Below are 18,477 nucleotides of genomic sequence, written 5' to 3' on the forward strand. Positions count from 1 at the left end.
CAACAGTCCAGCTTTTTGTTTATTTATCTCATTATTTTAGAGCTACAATACCATGCAGGATAGGTTGCTAGGTACTGTGAAGAGTTTATGAGGCTTAGAAAAAAATGCCATTTCTTTGCTCTGGGATCTTCAGGGTTGACAGGATAGTCTAATATCACTTGTCTTTATTAATGCAGAAGGCATAGTTGAGATGGCAGCCTGCTCTTCTAACCACTTGTCTACTATCTCTTGCTATTAGCTATCAGATGTATACATCAGATTGCTCTAGGCCAAATGTGACACTGAAGTGTTTAGTACAATGGAGGGACTTTTCTATTTTCAAATTCTGTAGTTTCTTAATTTACTAAGTTTTTTCCATTGGCAGAGTTCTATGCCAGGAGAAATCAGAGAACTAAAAACCGTATTTTATTAATTTAAGAAACAGCCTAGTTGGAAAAGTTGTGCCTTATATATAGATCGGCTGAAGACCTTTTGCAAAAACAGTTGATGAATTTAGAACACTTAAAAATATAGCTTTAGAGCACAGACAGACAGACCTGTTTTAATTCTTGTGTCTATCTCTTGGTCATTTTCTATCTCAGCTTCTAGAAAGTTCTTTTAAAATACCTGTTTGATAAGGTTGTTGTGAGGACTAATAAATACATGTTTAACTACTTAGGACTTTGTACCTGGTACATAGTTAAAAGCTGATAAGTGGTAGCTTTTTTTTTTTCCCCAAGTCTATTAACCCTATAAAGGTTTTAAGGAATTTTTGGTTTTAGGTGAATCTTAAGTAATAACAGGAAACAGTTAGGCAAATACAATACATGTCATATATTTTCTGTTCATTGTCAACCTTCTGCTTTAGAGTATACGATTATTCAGCACAGACACTTTGTCTTACTCACTCTTATATCCCTAGGACCTAGAACATTGCCTGACAGACCCAAAACAAACCCAGTGCTGTCGAGTCGATTCTGACTCATGCCTGACAGAGTAGGGGCTTAATATGTATCTGTTAAAAGAAAGAGTGAAAAGAGATGGGAAGTAATGTGTCAGCTGAGCAGTCTGTTTTTATGACAGTCAAGTGTTATAATGTGACAAGGCTGTTCTATTAAATTACTAACCCGTAAACTGATTCTTTTCTGTCATTGTACCTGTGTAGATCAGTTGGATTTCCTTTTTAAGCCTTGAAGATGTGTTTTGGAAAATTTATGCTTTATATATAGGATAGCAAACCTTGAGTGATATCTGTGTCTCCCATCCATTTAAATTTTAACCCATATACCAGCTCTTTTAGTTGCTGATTGTATTTGTATCTGTTACATTCCAGAGTGAACCTCTGTATGTTCCTGTGAAATTTCATGATCTTCCAAGTGAAAAACCTGACAGCACAAATATTGATACTGAAAAAAGTAAGCAAAATTTAGGATGTCATAACTTAGAATAAGTGTGAATTTTGTCTTTACTCACACCACCCCAAAATACAGAGCTCCTGTGGGTTGACTGGGTTCACCTAACAGTTCTTAGCATTGGAAGCTAAGTCCCCATGTGGCATTGACTGGGTCTACAGTCTTCTGATAGCAAATTACAGGAATTTTGTTGGCTCTGTGAATTTAGTAAAGAATGCCAGCTTCAACATAAGGCACAGTCTACCCATACTATTCCCTTGCAAGGAATGGACTTACAGAGGAACATTCTGCATGCTTGCCCAGGAAGCTAATTCCTATAAATCGGCTATCCGTGATGAAAAACCCAGATAAGGTTATACTATAAATGCTAAAAGTAATAACCTGTTACAATCCTCAATCAGTTGATCATGCTTGTACACAATTGCAGAAGCCTTGTTTTAATATTGGTCTCATTTTAAAATCTTTAAAACATTTTTATAGATGAAACTATTTTTACTGTTAACTCTTTTAAATGAACAAAGCTGTTCCCTTAAGAATGTAACTCTGGTTTTCTTTGATTCTCTAAGTCTGGTTATAGATCAATTAAGTAGTAACTTTTATCAGTAAACTAAAACTTGTGACCTTTGTTGATCACAGGGGAAAACATTTAATGATTTTGTTCTATACTTTTTCTTTTAAGCTCCCAAAAAATCTCGCGTAAGGTTCAGTAATATTATGGAGATTCGACAGCTCCCATCAAGCCATGCATCGGAAGCTAAGTTGTCACGCATGTCATATCCTGCTGTGAAAGACCAAGAGTCCATACTAAAAACTGTGGGGAAACTTAATGCAACTCAAGTAGCAAAAATAAGCTTTTTTTTTTGCTTTGTGGTAGGTCTTCTGTTTATCATGTGTTTGGAACTTGAATTTAAGACAGCAGTACATACCAGCAATGTCGTATTGAGTGTAAGATTATTAGGTTGCTTAATTATGACTTTAAACTCATTGTTGGGGAATTAGAGTATCAAAGTTAATAATGCGTGTTATACCTCAGATAATTAGAGCTCAATAAATCCTGTAACGTTAAAACTATATGTGTGTGTGTATATATATACGCACACATACATATACACACACCCCTACACATATGTAGTCCCAACTTATGTTATAGTTAAGTTACACCACACTTACAACCATCTCTTTTGGGGAGTTTCAGGGTACATCTTACCTTTAGTAATAATGTACTTACATACAGTGTTACAGTGTGCAATTTGCTGATATCATCGAATCTGTAAGTTTATATGTAATATTTCCAATCCCTCAAAGACAAATAAAGATTGGATTTATAAAGATACTGATAATAAAAGGCAATGATAATGAAAACTAAAAAAAGAAAAATGAAGTATATGACTTATGGCAGAACTGACTTATGACGGAGTCGCTGAAAGAGAAAACCTGTTGTAAGTCGGGGACTATCTGTATATATATATATATGAATATATGTAATTTGGGAAGTTCTTCAGAATTTTGGATTGGCTCACAGTCGATATTTTGAATCGTCATTTTACACTGTAATGTACACAAAGGCTAGTAATACCCAAATAAGAGTATACTGTATTTACTGATTTTTTTCAAACAAATGTTTTTGCAGTTCTATGTTAAAGTCATGTAAATGTGGTCAAATATTATTTTAGTAAACATTTCTATAGAATTTCTTATAATACTATCGATAGCTTCACTTTTATTTTAATATAGAAACTGAAGAATATGCTTAAGATTTCACATAGAATGATGATATATATATTAAATAAAGCATTACTGTTTGTGTCTAAGGAATTAGAGACTTCTCTGAGTAAGTGAAAATTCTGAAGTTTAGAATTTAAAAAGTGAATTTTAGTGCTATTTTATATACCTTTCATTGCAAGTAACCTAATCCTACCCAGCAAACCAAACCCACTGCGGTTGAGTTGATTCCGACTCAGCGACCCTATAGGACAGAGTAGAACAGCCCCATGGGGTTTCCAAGGCTCTAAACCTTTACAGAAGCAGACTGCCACATCTTTCTCCGGTGGGTTCAAAATGTCGACCTTTCAGTTAGCAGCTGAGTGCTTTAACCATGGCGCTACCAGGGCTCCTTAACCTAATACAGGTCTGCTTAATATGAGCCCTTAATATGCAGATTTATTCTGAGCATGTTAAAGCACTAAACTGTACAGTGTCATTTTTATTACCCTTATTATAAGGTTTTTCAGCTTCACGGTTTGGTTTCTCATAGTCATTACATGGCTTATTTTTCACTGTCCCCTGCAAATAGTCTGTTTTTGTAATAACTGATGAATATATTCTGTACAAATCAAAAGAAATCTTTGGGACTTGTAATATGATAATTACATATGTAATAGAAATAATTTAAAGGCTCATATATTAGGATTATACTATTGTGATTTCTGATTGTTTTAAATTAGTAGCAGGCAGGACTAAAAATATATATATATATGTATATATATACGTAAATTATATGCTACCTAATTTCCAAAAGAGATTTGAGATGGCTGGTGATAAAAAACACCTGTACACTAAAAGTTAAAGGTGATAAGATAAGAGCCAAATTGAAAGGGTTAATGGGTTGAAGAGGGAGGTGGCTGTGAAAGGGAATGGTTATATCAAGAACTTCAGCCTAAAGAAAGCAAGCTACTCAGGCGAGCACACGCCTTACCCCTAGGCACATTGACAGGCAAGGCAAAAAGAAATTACACAGCTTATTGTCTATTAAGGGAAACCCTGGTGGCATGGAGGTTAACTGCTACGGCTGTTAACCAAAGGGTTGGCAGTTTGAATCCACCAGGTGCTCCTTGGAAACTCTATGGGACAGTTCTAATCTGTCCTATAGGGTCGCTGTGAGTCGGAATCGACTCAACGGCACTGGGTTTGGTTTTGGGTTATTGTCTATTCAAAGAAATTATCTCACTTCATTGGATAAAGCAAACATTTTTGTAACTCAGAACTCTGAGAGAAATTTATTACAGTTTCTTATGTCATAAGGCACTATTCTGCATTATCAGGTTTAGAAATATGTGCAGATAATAGTCTTTTTTTTTTTTTAAACTCAATGTTAAGTTCTGAGAGCAGAAAGCTATGTTAGTCCTTAGTAAAGGCATTTCTGTGGGAAGTCAGAGTAATCTAGTCCAGTATATAGCTTTTACAAACCTAACTTAATAGTGAAATCTTAGGGAAGGTCTGGAGCAGTGCTGTTCAATAGAAATAAACAGGAGCCTAAAATGCAGGCCATGTGTGTGTTTTTAAAGAAACACATTGCTTATTTTAATGCTGTGTTTTACTAACCCACTCACTATACATAAAATATGTGTATGCTAATGTTATCAATATAGAAATCAATGATGTGAGAATTTACTTTTTTAATTTTTTTGGTGCTAACGGCTTTGAAATCTAGTATGTATTTTACACTTAGAAATTTCATTTCGGGCTAGCCACATTTCAGTTGCTCAGTAGCTAACTGTGGCTAGTGGCTAATGTATTGATAGTGCAGGCCAAAAGGAGTTAAAGATTATTATATTTGCCAGTCTTCCTAGAATATAGTTTGCCTCATTAGGGCTTATGTTGTTTTTTTTTTTCCCCTATAAAATATAATATAGGTGATACTGGCTTTACCAAGAATACCTTTTATGATAATTTTAAAATTAATTACCACTCATGAAATAAGTAAATTGTTTACTAGAGAATAGTTATTTTCAAGGGTTGTCCTCAATTCGGGAACAATGAAAGGAAACATTATAAGAATAATTTTTTATTGGAAGATAATTTGGATCTTTTGTAATGAGGGTACCTTGGGTTGGAGAGAGCTGGAAAACAGTTTTGGGAGATGGGGAGAAGGAGCAAGGTCTTTCTGGAAGGATTCATAGCTCTTCATGAATCCTTATGATCTTTGAATGCCTGCTATCTGCTTTCATTTCTCAATCTTGCATTAGAGCGACCAGTGAGATTGTTTGGAAAATGAGCGCAGTATCTAAGTATTAACGTAGTAAAGGAAGTGGGTCAAGAAGGCTAATTATCGCGCTATACACATTATCTGTTCTTACAGAGAATCTCCAAAAGATAATCCAGGGCAGAATCTTCTGCTTTTCTAACACTTCAGCTACAGGCAGCTTGTGGCTCCTAATGCTGTTTATGTTTGATATTGCCCATCTTGTCAATTGCTACCTCATTTCCTTATTTAGATAAAGCAAACAAAAAACCTAAACCCATTGCCGGTCAAGTCGATTCTGACTCGTAGCCACTGTGTAGGGCAGAGTAGAGCTGCCCCATAGGGTTTCCGAGGCTGTAATCTTTACAGGAGCAGGCAGCCACACCTTTCTGCCATGGAGTGGCTGGTTGATTTGAACCACCAACCTTTCAGTTAGCGGCCAAGCTCTTAACCACAGTGCCACCAGGGCACCTCCTCTGGTTAAAAAAAAAAAAAAAAAAAAAATTTTTTTTTTTTTTTTAGATAAGAGAAATTATCTAGGAAGTCAGAGGACTGCAGATGTAGTCAAAATCACATCTTGGGCTCAGGACAGATGAAGTGGAGATGGCTAGCTCTCAGGAATCTTTAGCTTTTAGTAGTGCTCTGAGATTATATGGTTATGTTGCTTCTTTGAAATTTAAATGCTAAGAATTATACTACTCGCTTAACTACAAGTTCTGAGAGAGGTCAAGAGATGGCCCTCTCTTTAATAGATATGGGTCATTCTTCCGTGGAATATGATTATTCCATCAGTCTGTCTAAGTATCAGAAATGCCAGAAGCAGGCTAGCAATTAATTTACTTTGATTGCTTTTGTACTGTACAGTTTACCAAAAACCAGACTGCTCAAAAATGTAGATTAACAGCAATGCTTTTATTCCACTGGGTGAGAGCATCAATTACTACAGCCACTTTGGACAATAGTTCGGCATCACCTAATAAAGTTGAGGGTGTACATCCTTAGGACCCTCCAATCCGTTTCTTAGTGTATACTTTGATAACAGCTATGCACATGTGGACTGAGAGTTATATACTAGAATGTTGATGTGTTATTTGAAATAATAAGTGTCCGTGAACAGAAAAATGAATGCCTTGTGGTAAGATGCATTAGAATACGCTGTAACAGTGAAAATGAATGAATTCTGGACACATACACGCACGTCAAACTTCTCCAAAAGGAGGTCTTGTTTCTTATTCCATAAATCAAGGTGGCCACAGGGTTGGTGATAAAGAACATCCTGGTCTGGATGAGAAGAGGAGAAATAGAGAGGAAGAAAAAAGTCCTCATAGGAGAAAAACTTCCTTCACTGTATCCAAGTCGTGGAGACTCTTTGGTTTATGTCTCCGAACTGAGTATTAGGAAAACAATCACAATTAGTAAATTTAGAATTTTTACAAAAACCAAAAAACCAAACCCACTGCCGTCAAGTTGATTCCGACTCATAGCGACCCTATGGGACAGAGTAGAACTGCCTGTTTCCAAGAAGCACCTGGCGGATTCAAACTGCCAACCTTTTGGTTAGCAGCTGTAGCACTTAACCACTACGTCACCAGGGTTTCCAGAATTTTTATAGAACATTTCTGAATTTCCAGAGTGGCTGTATAGCCTTTACTGGATAGCATCTATCTGTCCATCCCCATAAATACCATCTTGTTCAATAGATTTCTCATGCTGTATTCATCTGTGCGTTACATAAGGCATATTTCAATGTTTAAGCATTTTCTGAAGTGTAAATTTCATTTAGGTAAACTTAATAGAGTGCTACCTGTGCTTGGATAAAGCAGGTTTTAACATTGATTTGATAATTGATTTTACCCACATTAAAAAAAAAACCGGAACGGTAATTTTTAATAAATTATTATTGTTAATTTTTCTTAAGGGAAATTGGATAGCAAAGCCTTTTTATAAATTATTTGTCCTTTTGGGGGGCCAGTAATTTTTCAATACAAGAACAGCTTTTAAAACCTCATGATACGAGTATAGAGGGAGAAAAAGAGGGGGAATATAAATTGTAATAACAAATATGCCATTTGTTAGGTTTCACTTGTTTTCTTTTTCTTTAGTGGTTTTTGGCGAATTTGTCATATCAAGAAGCACTTTCAGACACACAAGTTGCTATAGTTAATATTTTGTCTTCAACTTCTGGTAAGAAATTTTTCTTCAGAACCTGTATTATAAACTGAAGTCTATTTTTGATACACACACCCGTACAGATTTCTATCTTGTTATAAATTATTATAACAGTACGTTAGTGTATTATCACTGCTTCGTAATGTTTATAGTTTTATGCCATGGCCTGTGTTATTTATATTCCTATAAATACATTATAGTATTTCTTATACAACGAAGTATTAAAATTTCATAGGGTAGCTCTTGTGTTCCACTTGTCTTTCTCTTCACATAGCCTTTCTGAAGATGTTTTTCTAGACCCTGTGGCTAAATGTAATTGCTTATTTCAGAACTATAATTTACCCTATGAAGGGTGTTTTATTTTTAAAATTGAAATCACCTTCCAAATCTGGAAGATAAAAAGTATTTTCGAAGCTGTAAAAATAACTTCAGTACTCAGGCTAGATTTCAGTGAGGTCAGAATGTCACTCTGAGTGCTACGTTTAACTCACTTCTTAGTTTAAGATAAATAGATTTATACTTGATCTGTATTGTTGAAATAAGCATAGTTTAGTTTTGAAATTGTTTTCATAATCTTTCAAAATTTCAGCCTAGCTAACTTCAGTCTTATTCTTAGTTATTTTAAAATGACAAGACATAGTTTAAAAGTTAGGTATGTAATTTACTTATTTAAACAACGAAGTTGGTAGTAAATAGTTTTGATAGTATTTAAGCTAATGCACTTTTTTTCATCCCCTTCTGCCCATAGGACTTTTTACCTTAATCCTTGCTGCAGTGTTTCCAAGTAACAGCGGAGATAGATTTACCCTTTCTAAACTATTAGCTGTAATTTTAAGGTAAGAATATAGTGTAATAGCTAGTTTTGCTACTTAAAAATACAGTGTTTTAAAAATTTCTGGTAGTGATAACAGGATAGTTTATATCATAGTGTATAGGCAAAGCAAGAGGTGGATAAAAGATTTTAAATGGACATCATGCTACTTAGCTCTGCCTCTTGTTGTTGACTTGTTTTCTAAACTTTCCTTGGTAGCGGAACAGGGGAAGGACCCTGAGGCAGCTTTGGTTCCTGTTCCTGTGATGGCAGACTTTTTAAGTATTGCACTGACATGTTCACGTTTCAAATGCCAACTTAATTCTCCTAACCTTCCCAGTTTCTGTTTCCTTTTCCTAAGACAACAATTTTTTGTTTGTGTTTTGGTTTCTAAAATCATAGAGTCTACTTCTAGAAATCTACCGTTCAATCTTCTGTGATTGTCTCAGCCTCTAGTGTTTTTTTTTTTTTTTTTAAGTTATTTTCTGTATATAGTAAGTCCCTGGTTACAACGTCTGATTTATAGACAACTCGAACTTGCCCTTTAATGTTATGTGACTTTGCCCTCACTTGGAAACAATTGAACCAACCCCTACACTCAACACATTCTTCCTCACAGTCACCTTCACATGAAAAGACTTTGAGCCCACTTGCACTAAACCAAAACCAAAAACCAAACCCATTGCCATTGAGTCGATTCCGACTCATAGCGACCCTATAGGGCAGAGTAGAACTGCCGCATAACATTTCCAAGGAGTGGCTGGTGGATTTGAACTGACAACTTTTTGGTTAACAGCCAAGCTCTTAACCACCAAGCCCCCAGGGCTCCTAAAGTAAGGCTAAATGAGAACCAGATGCACCTCTTCCCACTTACCTACAAGTTTGACTTGAAGACACAGTTAGGAACAGATCTCATGAGTAACTTGGGGGCTGCCTGTAACTCAGTTGGCATTTTTTTTTTTTTTTTTTTTTACCACCACATAACACCAGTATTGTAGATGACTGTATTTCAATCTTTTGTTTTTATTTAATGTTGTTTATGTTTGTCTTGTCTTCCCTGCCAAAGGCCTTGGCATAGGGCTTTCTCCACAGACAATACTCAGAAAAGATGTGTTGGTTTTATAAAGCAGTTGTTTTTGTGAGAGGAAAGCGGAATGATTTAGTGGAGAGAGTAGTGTTTTTTACCTATCAGAGCTGAGTTTGAATCAGACCTCTGCTCTTTGTCCCTGGGCAGTTCTCTTAAATTCTCTGAGAGGGTTTCCTAGTTGAAAAAGTCGATCATTAATCTACCTTGCAAGCTTGTTTCAAGGTTTGAAAGTAAAGCGACTGTCATAGAGATTGATTGGTACATGGCAGTCATAAAATGGTGGTTCTTGTTATATGGTTTTTCTTTTAGTTCTAAGGCTAAGTTGACCATGGTGGCTTCAGTGGGCAGTCTGGTTGATCCCAATAACTTGCTATGTAGACTTTAAGGCTGCTAGGAATTTATTCGTTTACGTGCTTGGCTCACGTTCTGACTGAGGATATTTTTGCATTAGTGAAATACAGCGTATTTGTATTGGGTAAGTAAAAGAGGTTTTATTCATCTTCATTCAGAATTTGTGCTAATTTCTAACTTCTCTTTGCAGTATCTTAATAAAGAAGGAAATGATTGTAAAATATTGAACTTATAAGTATTTTGATATTATTCCTTTCCTTAACATAGGTCTAGAACAGAGATTGGCAGATTTTGCTGGGTCAGCTGCCTGTTTTTGTTAATAAACATTTATTGGAACACAACCATTCTCATTAGTTTACATATTGTCTGTGGATGCCTTAGAGCTACAGTGGCAGAGTTGTGTTAGAGACCATACGGCCCACAGGCCTAGAATATTTACTACCTGTCCCTTTAAGGAAAAGTTTACTTGACTCCTGGTCTAGAAAAATTGTTATTTAGAAAATTTTTCTTGCACAAGTATATGTTCTTAAGAACTCTTTATTAAACAATGTTTAAATACTTTCTTTTGAACTGGCCTTATACAATGAGATTCCATTTCTGAGGTTAGTAAAAGAATTTCATATAGCCACAATCTTGGCTGAGAAGCCAAGAAATCTCATTTGATCAATCGAAAGATGAAATAGCATAAAGTATTTGAGGGTATGGACTTAAGCCAGACTACCTGGAATCCAATCCTGCCTCCATCATTACTCGTTTTGAGATCTTGGGCAAGTTTCTTAACTCTCTGTGCCTTAGTTTCTTTGTCTGTAAATTGGAGATAATAATAGAATTTATCTCATAGGGTTATTATGCGGATTAATGATTTAAAATTTCTAAAGTGCTTGAAACAATGTCTGGTGTACAATAAGTGCTCAATTAGCCACTATTATTATTATATATATTAAATGGGATTAAACCCTCTTAGAATTGCTGTAAAGATAAATATGACATAGTGTTATGTGATAATATGACACAAAGTTTCTAGTATGTTGTGTATGCTCGATAAAATGATAGCTGAATCAGAATTGAAGCAATGACTTTTTACAGAAAATTGCGATTATTTAATTGAAGGATATGAATATTTAATGTAAGAACTGGATGTGACTTGTGGTGGCATAATTCCATAGGGGAAAATTTTTATTTTTCATATCCCTCTCCCACTACCACCCTGGTCTTTCTCATCAGTAGGTGAGAAAATTAGACTGATTTTTTTTTTAAGTTAGCAGTATTCCACCTGCTTGAAAAGATAGATACAATTTACAAGATGTGTAGAGTGTAAATTTCATGAGGACAGAAACCGTATCTGTCTCGTTTGCTGCTGTAACCCAAATTGGAGTCCTGGTGGCACAGTGGTTAAGCATTCCGTTGCTAACCAAAAGGTCAGCAGTTTGAATCCATGAGCTGCTCTTTGGAAACCCTATGGGGCAGTTCTGCTCTGACCTATAGGGTTACTATGAGTCAGAATTGACTAGATAGCAACAGGTTTGGTTTGTTTTTTAAATAAATAACCCAAATTAGGTGCTCAATAAATAATTGAATGAATGAACGACCTCTAATTTCTCTGATTAACTTGGTCTTATTTTTATCCATTAAAATAATGGGATTAATGGAATTTTTAAAATATCTAAGGATAGTTTTAGTGTTAATTTGGCCTTTACCCATAAGCAAGAGTAGTGCCATTCTAGGTATATATGAGCATATGGTTGGTTATATGCTCAAAAGAAAGACTCGAAGGGTGATGACAGATTGGATGATTCTCCCTCACATGAGAGACAGTAGGTAGCACAGGAAGAAGACCACTGGGCTTTGAAGCCAGTCTGCCTGGATTCAGGTCCCAGCTGTGTAATCCTGGTCAGGTTATTTCACCTCTTTGTGCTTTCTTTTTTTTCATGTATAAAATGGAAATGACAATAATCACACCTTCCTTATAAGGTAATATTGTGCATTTTGTGAGGATAAAATGATTTTCTACAAGCGTAGCACTATAGGGTCCCTATGGGTCAGAATTGACTGGATGGCAACGGGTTTAGGTTTTTTTTTTTTGCAAAGCACTTAGAATAGTGCCTGACGTATACTGCTTAGTTATTATTAATTAAATCACTAAATTCTTTGACAGTTTTACCTGGAGTTGAGATTAGTCTTGATCACTTGTAAATACTTTTTATCTTTGTAACTACCCTTTTAAGGAATTTATTATTTTGCTCATCAGTAATGACTGTTTTCCTCATAGCATAGGAGGTGTTGTACTGGTAAACCTGTCAGGATCTGAAAAATCTGCTGGAAGAGGCACAACAGGTAAGTACCTGACTTTGGGTTCTCTCTGCTAGAGTATACAAGGAAGTTCTGTGCACACATGTGCGCACACTCTGTACCTCCGTAGGGCACACGGCGTCAAAGCAGGGTCAACTCTAACAGGCTAACAGGACTTTTTTTTTAATCTTCACTTTTGAAATAATGTGAAAACATTCAAAAATAATTAAAAAAATTCCAACATAGCTTTTGCCCAAATTTCCCGAATGTTAACATCTCACGTAACTACAGTACAGTTATGAAAATCAAGAATTTACATTGATACAATACTATTATCTAATTATTAGACTTTCTCACATTTCACCGTTTTCCCACTATGTTCTTTTTCTAGTCTAGGATCACTTGTATTTTTTTTTAGGATCACTTGTATTTAGTTGTCACGTCTCCCTAGACTCCTTAAATGTGGGACTGTTCCTCAATCTTTTTTTGTCTTTCATGACCTTGAAAGTTTTGAAGTATTGTCCAGTAGTTTCGTACAATGTCCCTCAGTGTGGGTTTGTTTGATGTTTCCTGATTGTTAAATTCAAGTTGTACATTTTTGTTAAGAATACCATAGAAGTGATATTATGTCTTGATTAGTGTTGTCAGGAAGCACATACTGTTCATTTGTCTTACTACTTGTGATGTTAACTTTATCACTTGGCTAAGGTGGTGTCTGCCAGTGTAAAGTCACTAATTTTTCTGTTTGTAAGTAACAAATATTTTGTGGGGAGATACCAACTACACAAATATCCTGTTTTTATCACACTTTCAGCCACTGATTTTACCATTGACTGTTGATTCTTGCCTGAAACACTTAACACTGTGGTGAACACCTAGTTTTTTATTCATTTTTAGATTTAACAAAAACAAAGGTAATTGGAGCCCAGCTTAATGGTTTCCCCCTGGTTATTTGGAATAGAATACTGTTTTCTAAACTATTCCTAGTGAGCTGTGCCTTGAACTACCTCATCGCTTTCTCACCCAGAGCAGCTTTGTATATATAAAACCATATATATATTTGTTGTGTGTGTGTGTGCACGCAAGATTTTGTTGAGAGGGTTCTCCCTTGCTTTAAAAAAAGTTTGAAAGTAATAAAAAATCCAGTTTAATAAAACACTGGATTTATGGGTAATTGATTAGAGTATTAAATATGGTCGCTTAACAGACAGCACATTATTTGGCTTTATCTTTTAGAACAATTTTAGGGTTACGGAAGAGTTGCAGAGAAGTATGGAGAGTTCCCATAGCCTGCCCCCACAGTACGTACTCACACTCACACACAGTTTCCCCTATTACTAGCAACTTGTGTTACTGTGGTATATTTGTTACAGTTGATGAACCAATATTGGTATGTTATAAACCAAAGTCCATTGTTTACATTATGGCACACTCTTTGTGTTGTACAGTTTTGACAAAAGTATCATGTCATGTATCCACCATTATGTATCATACAGGATAGTTTGACTGCCATAAAAATGTGTTCGATTATTTTTGAAGATTTATTTAAACGTTTTTGAGAGTGGAACATTATTGAATTAAAGAGAATCAGTGCTTATTATTCACATACTGTGAACCCAGCAGTATGTTAGATATTGTGGAGCATTAAAAAGTATAAATTATGTGTTTGAAATTTTCAGGGGGTTCTTAATTTTGTTTAAAAAATGAAGCAACTCAAGAATAAAATAATACCATATGTAACTATAGTAAGTATGATATTGTCCAAAACAAAAGACAAATAGAAATTCAGCGAAGTACAGAGACGATGCTTTGTGGCAGAGGTGGGACATTAACAGAGCCTAGAAAATCTGGGTGGTGACGGTGAAATATATATTAAAGATGATACAGGGAGTGCTATGGGGGTGGGTAGAACAGTAAAAATAACGCTTTAGAGATGGAAAGAAGCATCGTAAAGTTGGACAGTGTCAAGTGTCAAAGTTGTTTGTATAGGAAAAAATAGGAAGTATGCATTTCAAAATTAAAAAACAAAGTATTACACACATATGTGTTCCGTCTTATAACATGTATCCTAGAGCCTTGAGGTGACTTTTTGTACGTATTTGTGCATTAAACTCCTTCCTGTACTTCTGGGGGACATGGGTTGGGTGGGGTATACCTTATTTTTCTGTTTTTGTATACGCATTGCTTAGAGTAGTGTCTGTCACATTATTAGATTTTAAATAAGTGAATGTTGAATGAGTTAATAAATGGAATTCTTTAAATCGTTATATTGACTTTTACAGGTTCCATTTGGTCTCTTGTTGGAGCTATGCTTTATGCTGTCTATATTGTTATGATTAAGAGAAAAATAGACAGAGAAGATAAGCTGGATATTCCCATGTTCTTTGGTAAGAATATGTTAACTTGTAAGGCTATTTACTCTAAATGATTAACTTAACAGTTTTGGTTTTGTTTTTTTTGGGGGGAAGAGGGAAGTCTTTTTCTCCCTCATACATTTCTTTCTTTAAAATCATAGGGATTTAAGGATGGAATAGACCTTGAAGACTTGAAGTCCAGTCTCAATGTTTTTCTCTTACCATGTTCTGCATAGTCGTGCGCTTCTGTGAGGGAACACCCGTTCCCTGACGTGAGGCAGAGAAAGAAACTCCTTCTAACACCTCTCTTGCAGCAATTTTTTCAGCTCCTGAGTCAGATTTACGTTGTTGACGTGACAGAATTATGCTATTGTAAGCATGTGAGAGTATACCTGTTGTATTATAGTTTTGCCCTTTTTTAATTGTTTGAAGCATGGGATTGTGGAAACTGCCCCCCAATTTTATACATACACGTACACGCACACACAGACTTTTTTTTTTTAATTGAAGCTTGTGGGCTGTGTAAAGTTTTCCCATTTGCACATTTTATCGTTAAGACTCAGATTCTTTTATGACATAGATTCTCAAATTACTCAATTATAGGTTCTGGCACCAATTCTTAGATTTCAGTAAGTAAAATACCTAATATGATTTATAAATCCTCCATTGCCTAAAATCAGCTCATTAAAGAACTTGTGGTATCTGTAGGATTGCAAGGAAAGAGCATGTTGACAAGATCTCTTACAAAACATAATTGAGTATCAGGGGATAAAGAAGCCTGATGATGAGAGTTCAAAGTGCAGCTGGATTCTAGCTGTTGTGACTTCATTTATCTTACATTCACCTGGAAAATGAGAAAGTTGGACTAGACAAGTGGCTTCCAAACTCTGATTTACAGGAGATCCTGGAAGATTGGGAGGAGATGGAGTTGCATGTAGGAGCTTGGTTCCTGGACCCCTCTGCTAATTCAGCTGGAACAGCTCTGCTTGTAAAAAAGATTTTCTCCTAAAAGGCATTTGAATAACTTCACCTGATGACTAACAAAAATAAAACATTTGTAAAATCACCATACTGAGTGATCGTACGAGTATAGAATTCAGTAAATCTACCTGAAGGGTGATACTTTCAGTGATGTGGTATTGTAGAGTCATAGAACATTACACCTGGAATGAGATGAAATGCCAGTATTCTTTGAGTGTTCTTATTGTGCATAAATGGGTGGGGCATTGATACTTTTTTTTTTTTTTTTAACATTAAACTTGTTGCCATCTGCTGAAAGGTCAGCAGTTCAAACCCACCAGCTGCTCCATGGGAGAAGTATGTGGCAGTCTGCTTCTGTGAAGATACCAGCTTTGGAAATCCCATGAGGCAGTTCTACTCTGTCCTATAGGGTCACTGTGAGTTTTTAATGTCGGCACCTTTCAAAAAAATTGCTTAATTTACCCTTACGAGAGAGTGAATGTAGAAGTGTAACTCACATTGATCCTCTTTACCTGTGACATGGTATGTAAAGGAAAACTGCTTTGACTTGGGCTTGAGAATAGACAGGATTTGGATAAGAAGCTAGGACTGGAATGTCAAGGGTTCTTCGGGTAAGGGAATGTGAGCAGAGGCATAGCAGGCGGCAGTGAGTACCGTAGTGCAGTTTTGTCAGAGGGTTCTCTTGGAGAGAACAGGAAGGTACGCAGGGCCAGGTTCTGGAAAGACCAGAGACTAAAACCCAAAAAGCCAAACCTGTTGCCACTGAGTCGATTCTGACTCATAGGTGAAGCACCTTTTTTACCTTAGTCCTTAGAGGATGAAGAGAGGTGTATGGCGTATTGTTAATTTATATGGAAATTTGTAGACTTGGTAGTTCAGGGACCGCAAAATAGATTTGCTTCTTAATAATGCCAGATTTTTGCTTTTTAATTAGAATAATTTTTAATGCTAACCAAGCATTTTGAAGTCATAAGTCCCTTCTGTATGTGTGAGCTTTTGTTTGTTTTCAATTTTATCACTGGATGTCTTAATTTGGGCTCCCTAGAAGCAGGATATGAGTGAGACAGGGACTCGCTGTGGATAATTTATTGAGGGAGCACGGTGCAGGAAAAACTGGGAAGTAAGTGAGGGAAGCAGGTTAGATAAGGGGAAGAACTATTTGGTCTCAGGGAAAGTTGAGGCTTGGCCCAGTTCATGGCAGTTGGGGAGAGTGTGTGTCTGGACACTTCTCATAATTGTCCTGATCTTGAGCCACGACAGCCAATCTTGTAAATCCCACACCAGTTGTTGCTGCAGAGGGTATGGGTGGGAACTTCTTTGGAAGGTTGACTTGTTTGCTCTCCAAGGATAGTTCTTCAAAGAAGGGTGATAGTTGTGGGTTTTTAGCAACAGATAGGGAATGGGTGCTCCAGCCTCCTTGAAGTTTTAACTACCCATTGCTGTCGAGTCGATTCTGATTTGTAGTGACCCCATAGAACAGAGTAGTAGAACTGCATCCTAGGGTTTCCAAGGAGCAGCTGGTGCATTTGAAGTGCCAACCTTTTCGTAAGCAGCCATAGCTCTTAACCACTGTGCTAGCAGGGCTCGTAAGATTTAACTTAAAAAAAAAAAAAACCGAAACCCCTTGCCATAGAGTCGATTCTGACTCATAGCGACCATCCAGGACAGAGTAGAACTGCCCCATAGGGTTTCCAAGAAGTGGCTGATGGATTTGAACTGCCAACCTTTTGGTTAGCTGGCAAGCTCTTAACCACTGTGCCCCCAGGGCTCCAACACCCTAAATCTTAGTTTATTATTTGGTTGATAAACCAAATATAAAACATGTATTTATTGTAACAATTCAGTTTTAAGAAAGCTCTATTTTTACCTCATGGATCTTAGAGCAGACTATGATAAATTATATAAAAAGTACAATAAAAATTACTCTAAAAAATAATGCTTTTTCTTTATAGTCTCTACATTCACGTGTATTTAGGTATATATAAACTTATATTTCTACAGTGGTAATAATAGCTAACCTTTATTTTAAGTGCTTACTATGTGCCAGACACTGGGCTCTATTATATAAATGTTTTGTCTAATCTTTCCAGCAACCTAATTATTTAACATTTATAGATTGGAAAACTGAGGCTTAAAAGGTTCTGTATCTTGCCTGAGGCCACACTGCTAGTGAATATTAGAGGTGGGATTGGAACCCAGGGTTGTCAGAATGCAAAGCACTTTTAACCACTGCACGTTGTAGCCTTCATTTATAGTCAGTCTGTATTTAATGTGAACCGAATGAACCCATTGTTTTCGACTCTATTCCGACTCATAGGGAGACCCTGTGGGACAGAGTAGAGGTGCCCCATAGGACTTCCAAGGAGCAACTGGTGGATTCAAACTTCATACCTTGTGGTTAGCAGCCATAGCTCTTAATTACCGTGCCATCAGGGCATTGAATAGCTATTTGTGTATGTATGTTAACTCACCAACTAGTTTATAAGCCCTGGGAAGGCAGGAACCAAGAATTTTATGTTATTTGCACTGACTGTACCTTCCTCCATTTTTCCTAGCATAACATAGCATAGGTGCTTTCAACATAAATGAGTCGTAATAAGAGAGCAGGCAGTCCAGTCCCTTGTGATTAATTTAGGCTCGTGTGCAACACATACATTACCAGTTATGTCTTAAATTCTAGGATACTACGTTGCTAGTAGCTGAGGGTAACAAGAAGAGCCCTGGTGGTGCAGTTTTTAAGCACTTGACTGCTAACGTGAAGGTCAGCAGTTCAAACCCACCAGCCACTCCAATGGAAAAAGATGTGGCAGTCTAGTTCTATAAATATTACAGCCTTGGAAACCCTATGGGACTGTTGTACTCTGAGTCAGAATAGTCGACGCCAACAGATTTTTTGTTTTTGTAAGGTTAACAACCCTTCTTTTTGAATTGGTTTAAGTGGTTTATTCCACAGTAGTTGCTCTATACATTGTGAATAGTTGATCCTCAAAGATTCAGTGCTCACCAGTGTTTGATACAGTTTTCTTTTGGTGTTGAGCTATTTACGGGGCTAACTTAAAAACAAACAAATGCCAATTCAGGGA

General features: G+C 36.3%; 1 protein-coding gene across 2 annotated transcripts in view; it reads left to right on the forward strand.

Moving 5' to 3' along the window:
• Positions 1-18,477, forward strand: part of SLC35F5 (solute carrier family 35 member F5) — a 50,237-nt gene that overhangs the window by 12,248 nt on the left and 19,512 nt on the right. For both annotated transcript variants that reach the window (XM_049889205.1, XM_049889204.1), the window contains exons 6-11: positions 1,313-1,394; positions 2,071-2,261; positions 7,455-7,536; positions 8,270-8,357; positions 12,040-12,104; positions 14,342-14,446. In XM_049889205.1, the coding sequence (XP_049745162.1) occupies positions 1,313-1,394; positions 2,071-2,261; positions 7,455-7,536; positions 8,270-8,357; positions 12,040-12,104; positions 14,342-14,446 (613 nt within the window). The remainder of the gene's footprint in view (positions 1-1,312; positions 1,395-2,070; positions 2,262-7,454; positions 7,537-8,269; positions 8,358-12,039; positions 12,105-14,341; positions 14,447-18,477) is intronic.

The sequence above is a fragment of the Elephas maximus genome, chromosome 6, assembly GCF_024166365.1.
Source record: "Elephas maximus indicus isolate mEleMax1 chromosome 6, mEleMax1 primary haplotype, whole genome shotgun sequence".
Lineage (NCBI taxonomy): Eukaryota > Metazoa > Chordata > Mammalia > Proboscidea > Elephantidae > Elephas > Elephas maximus.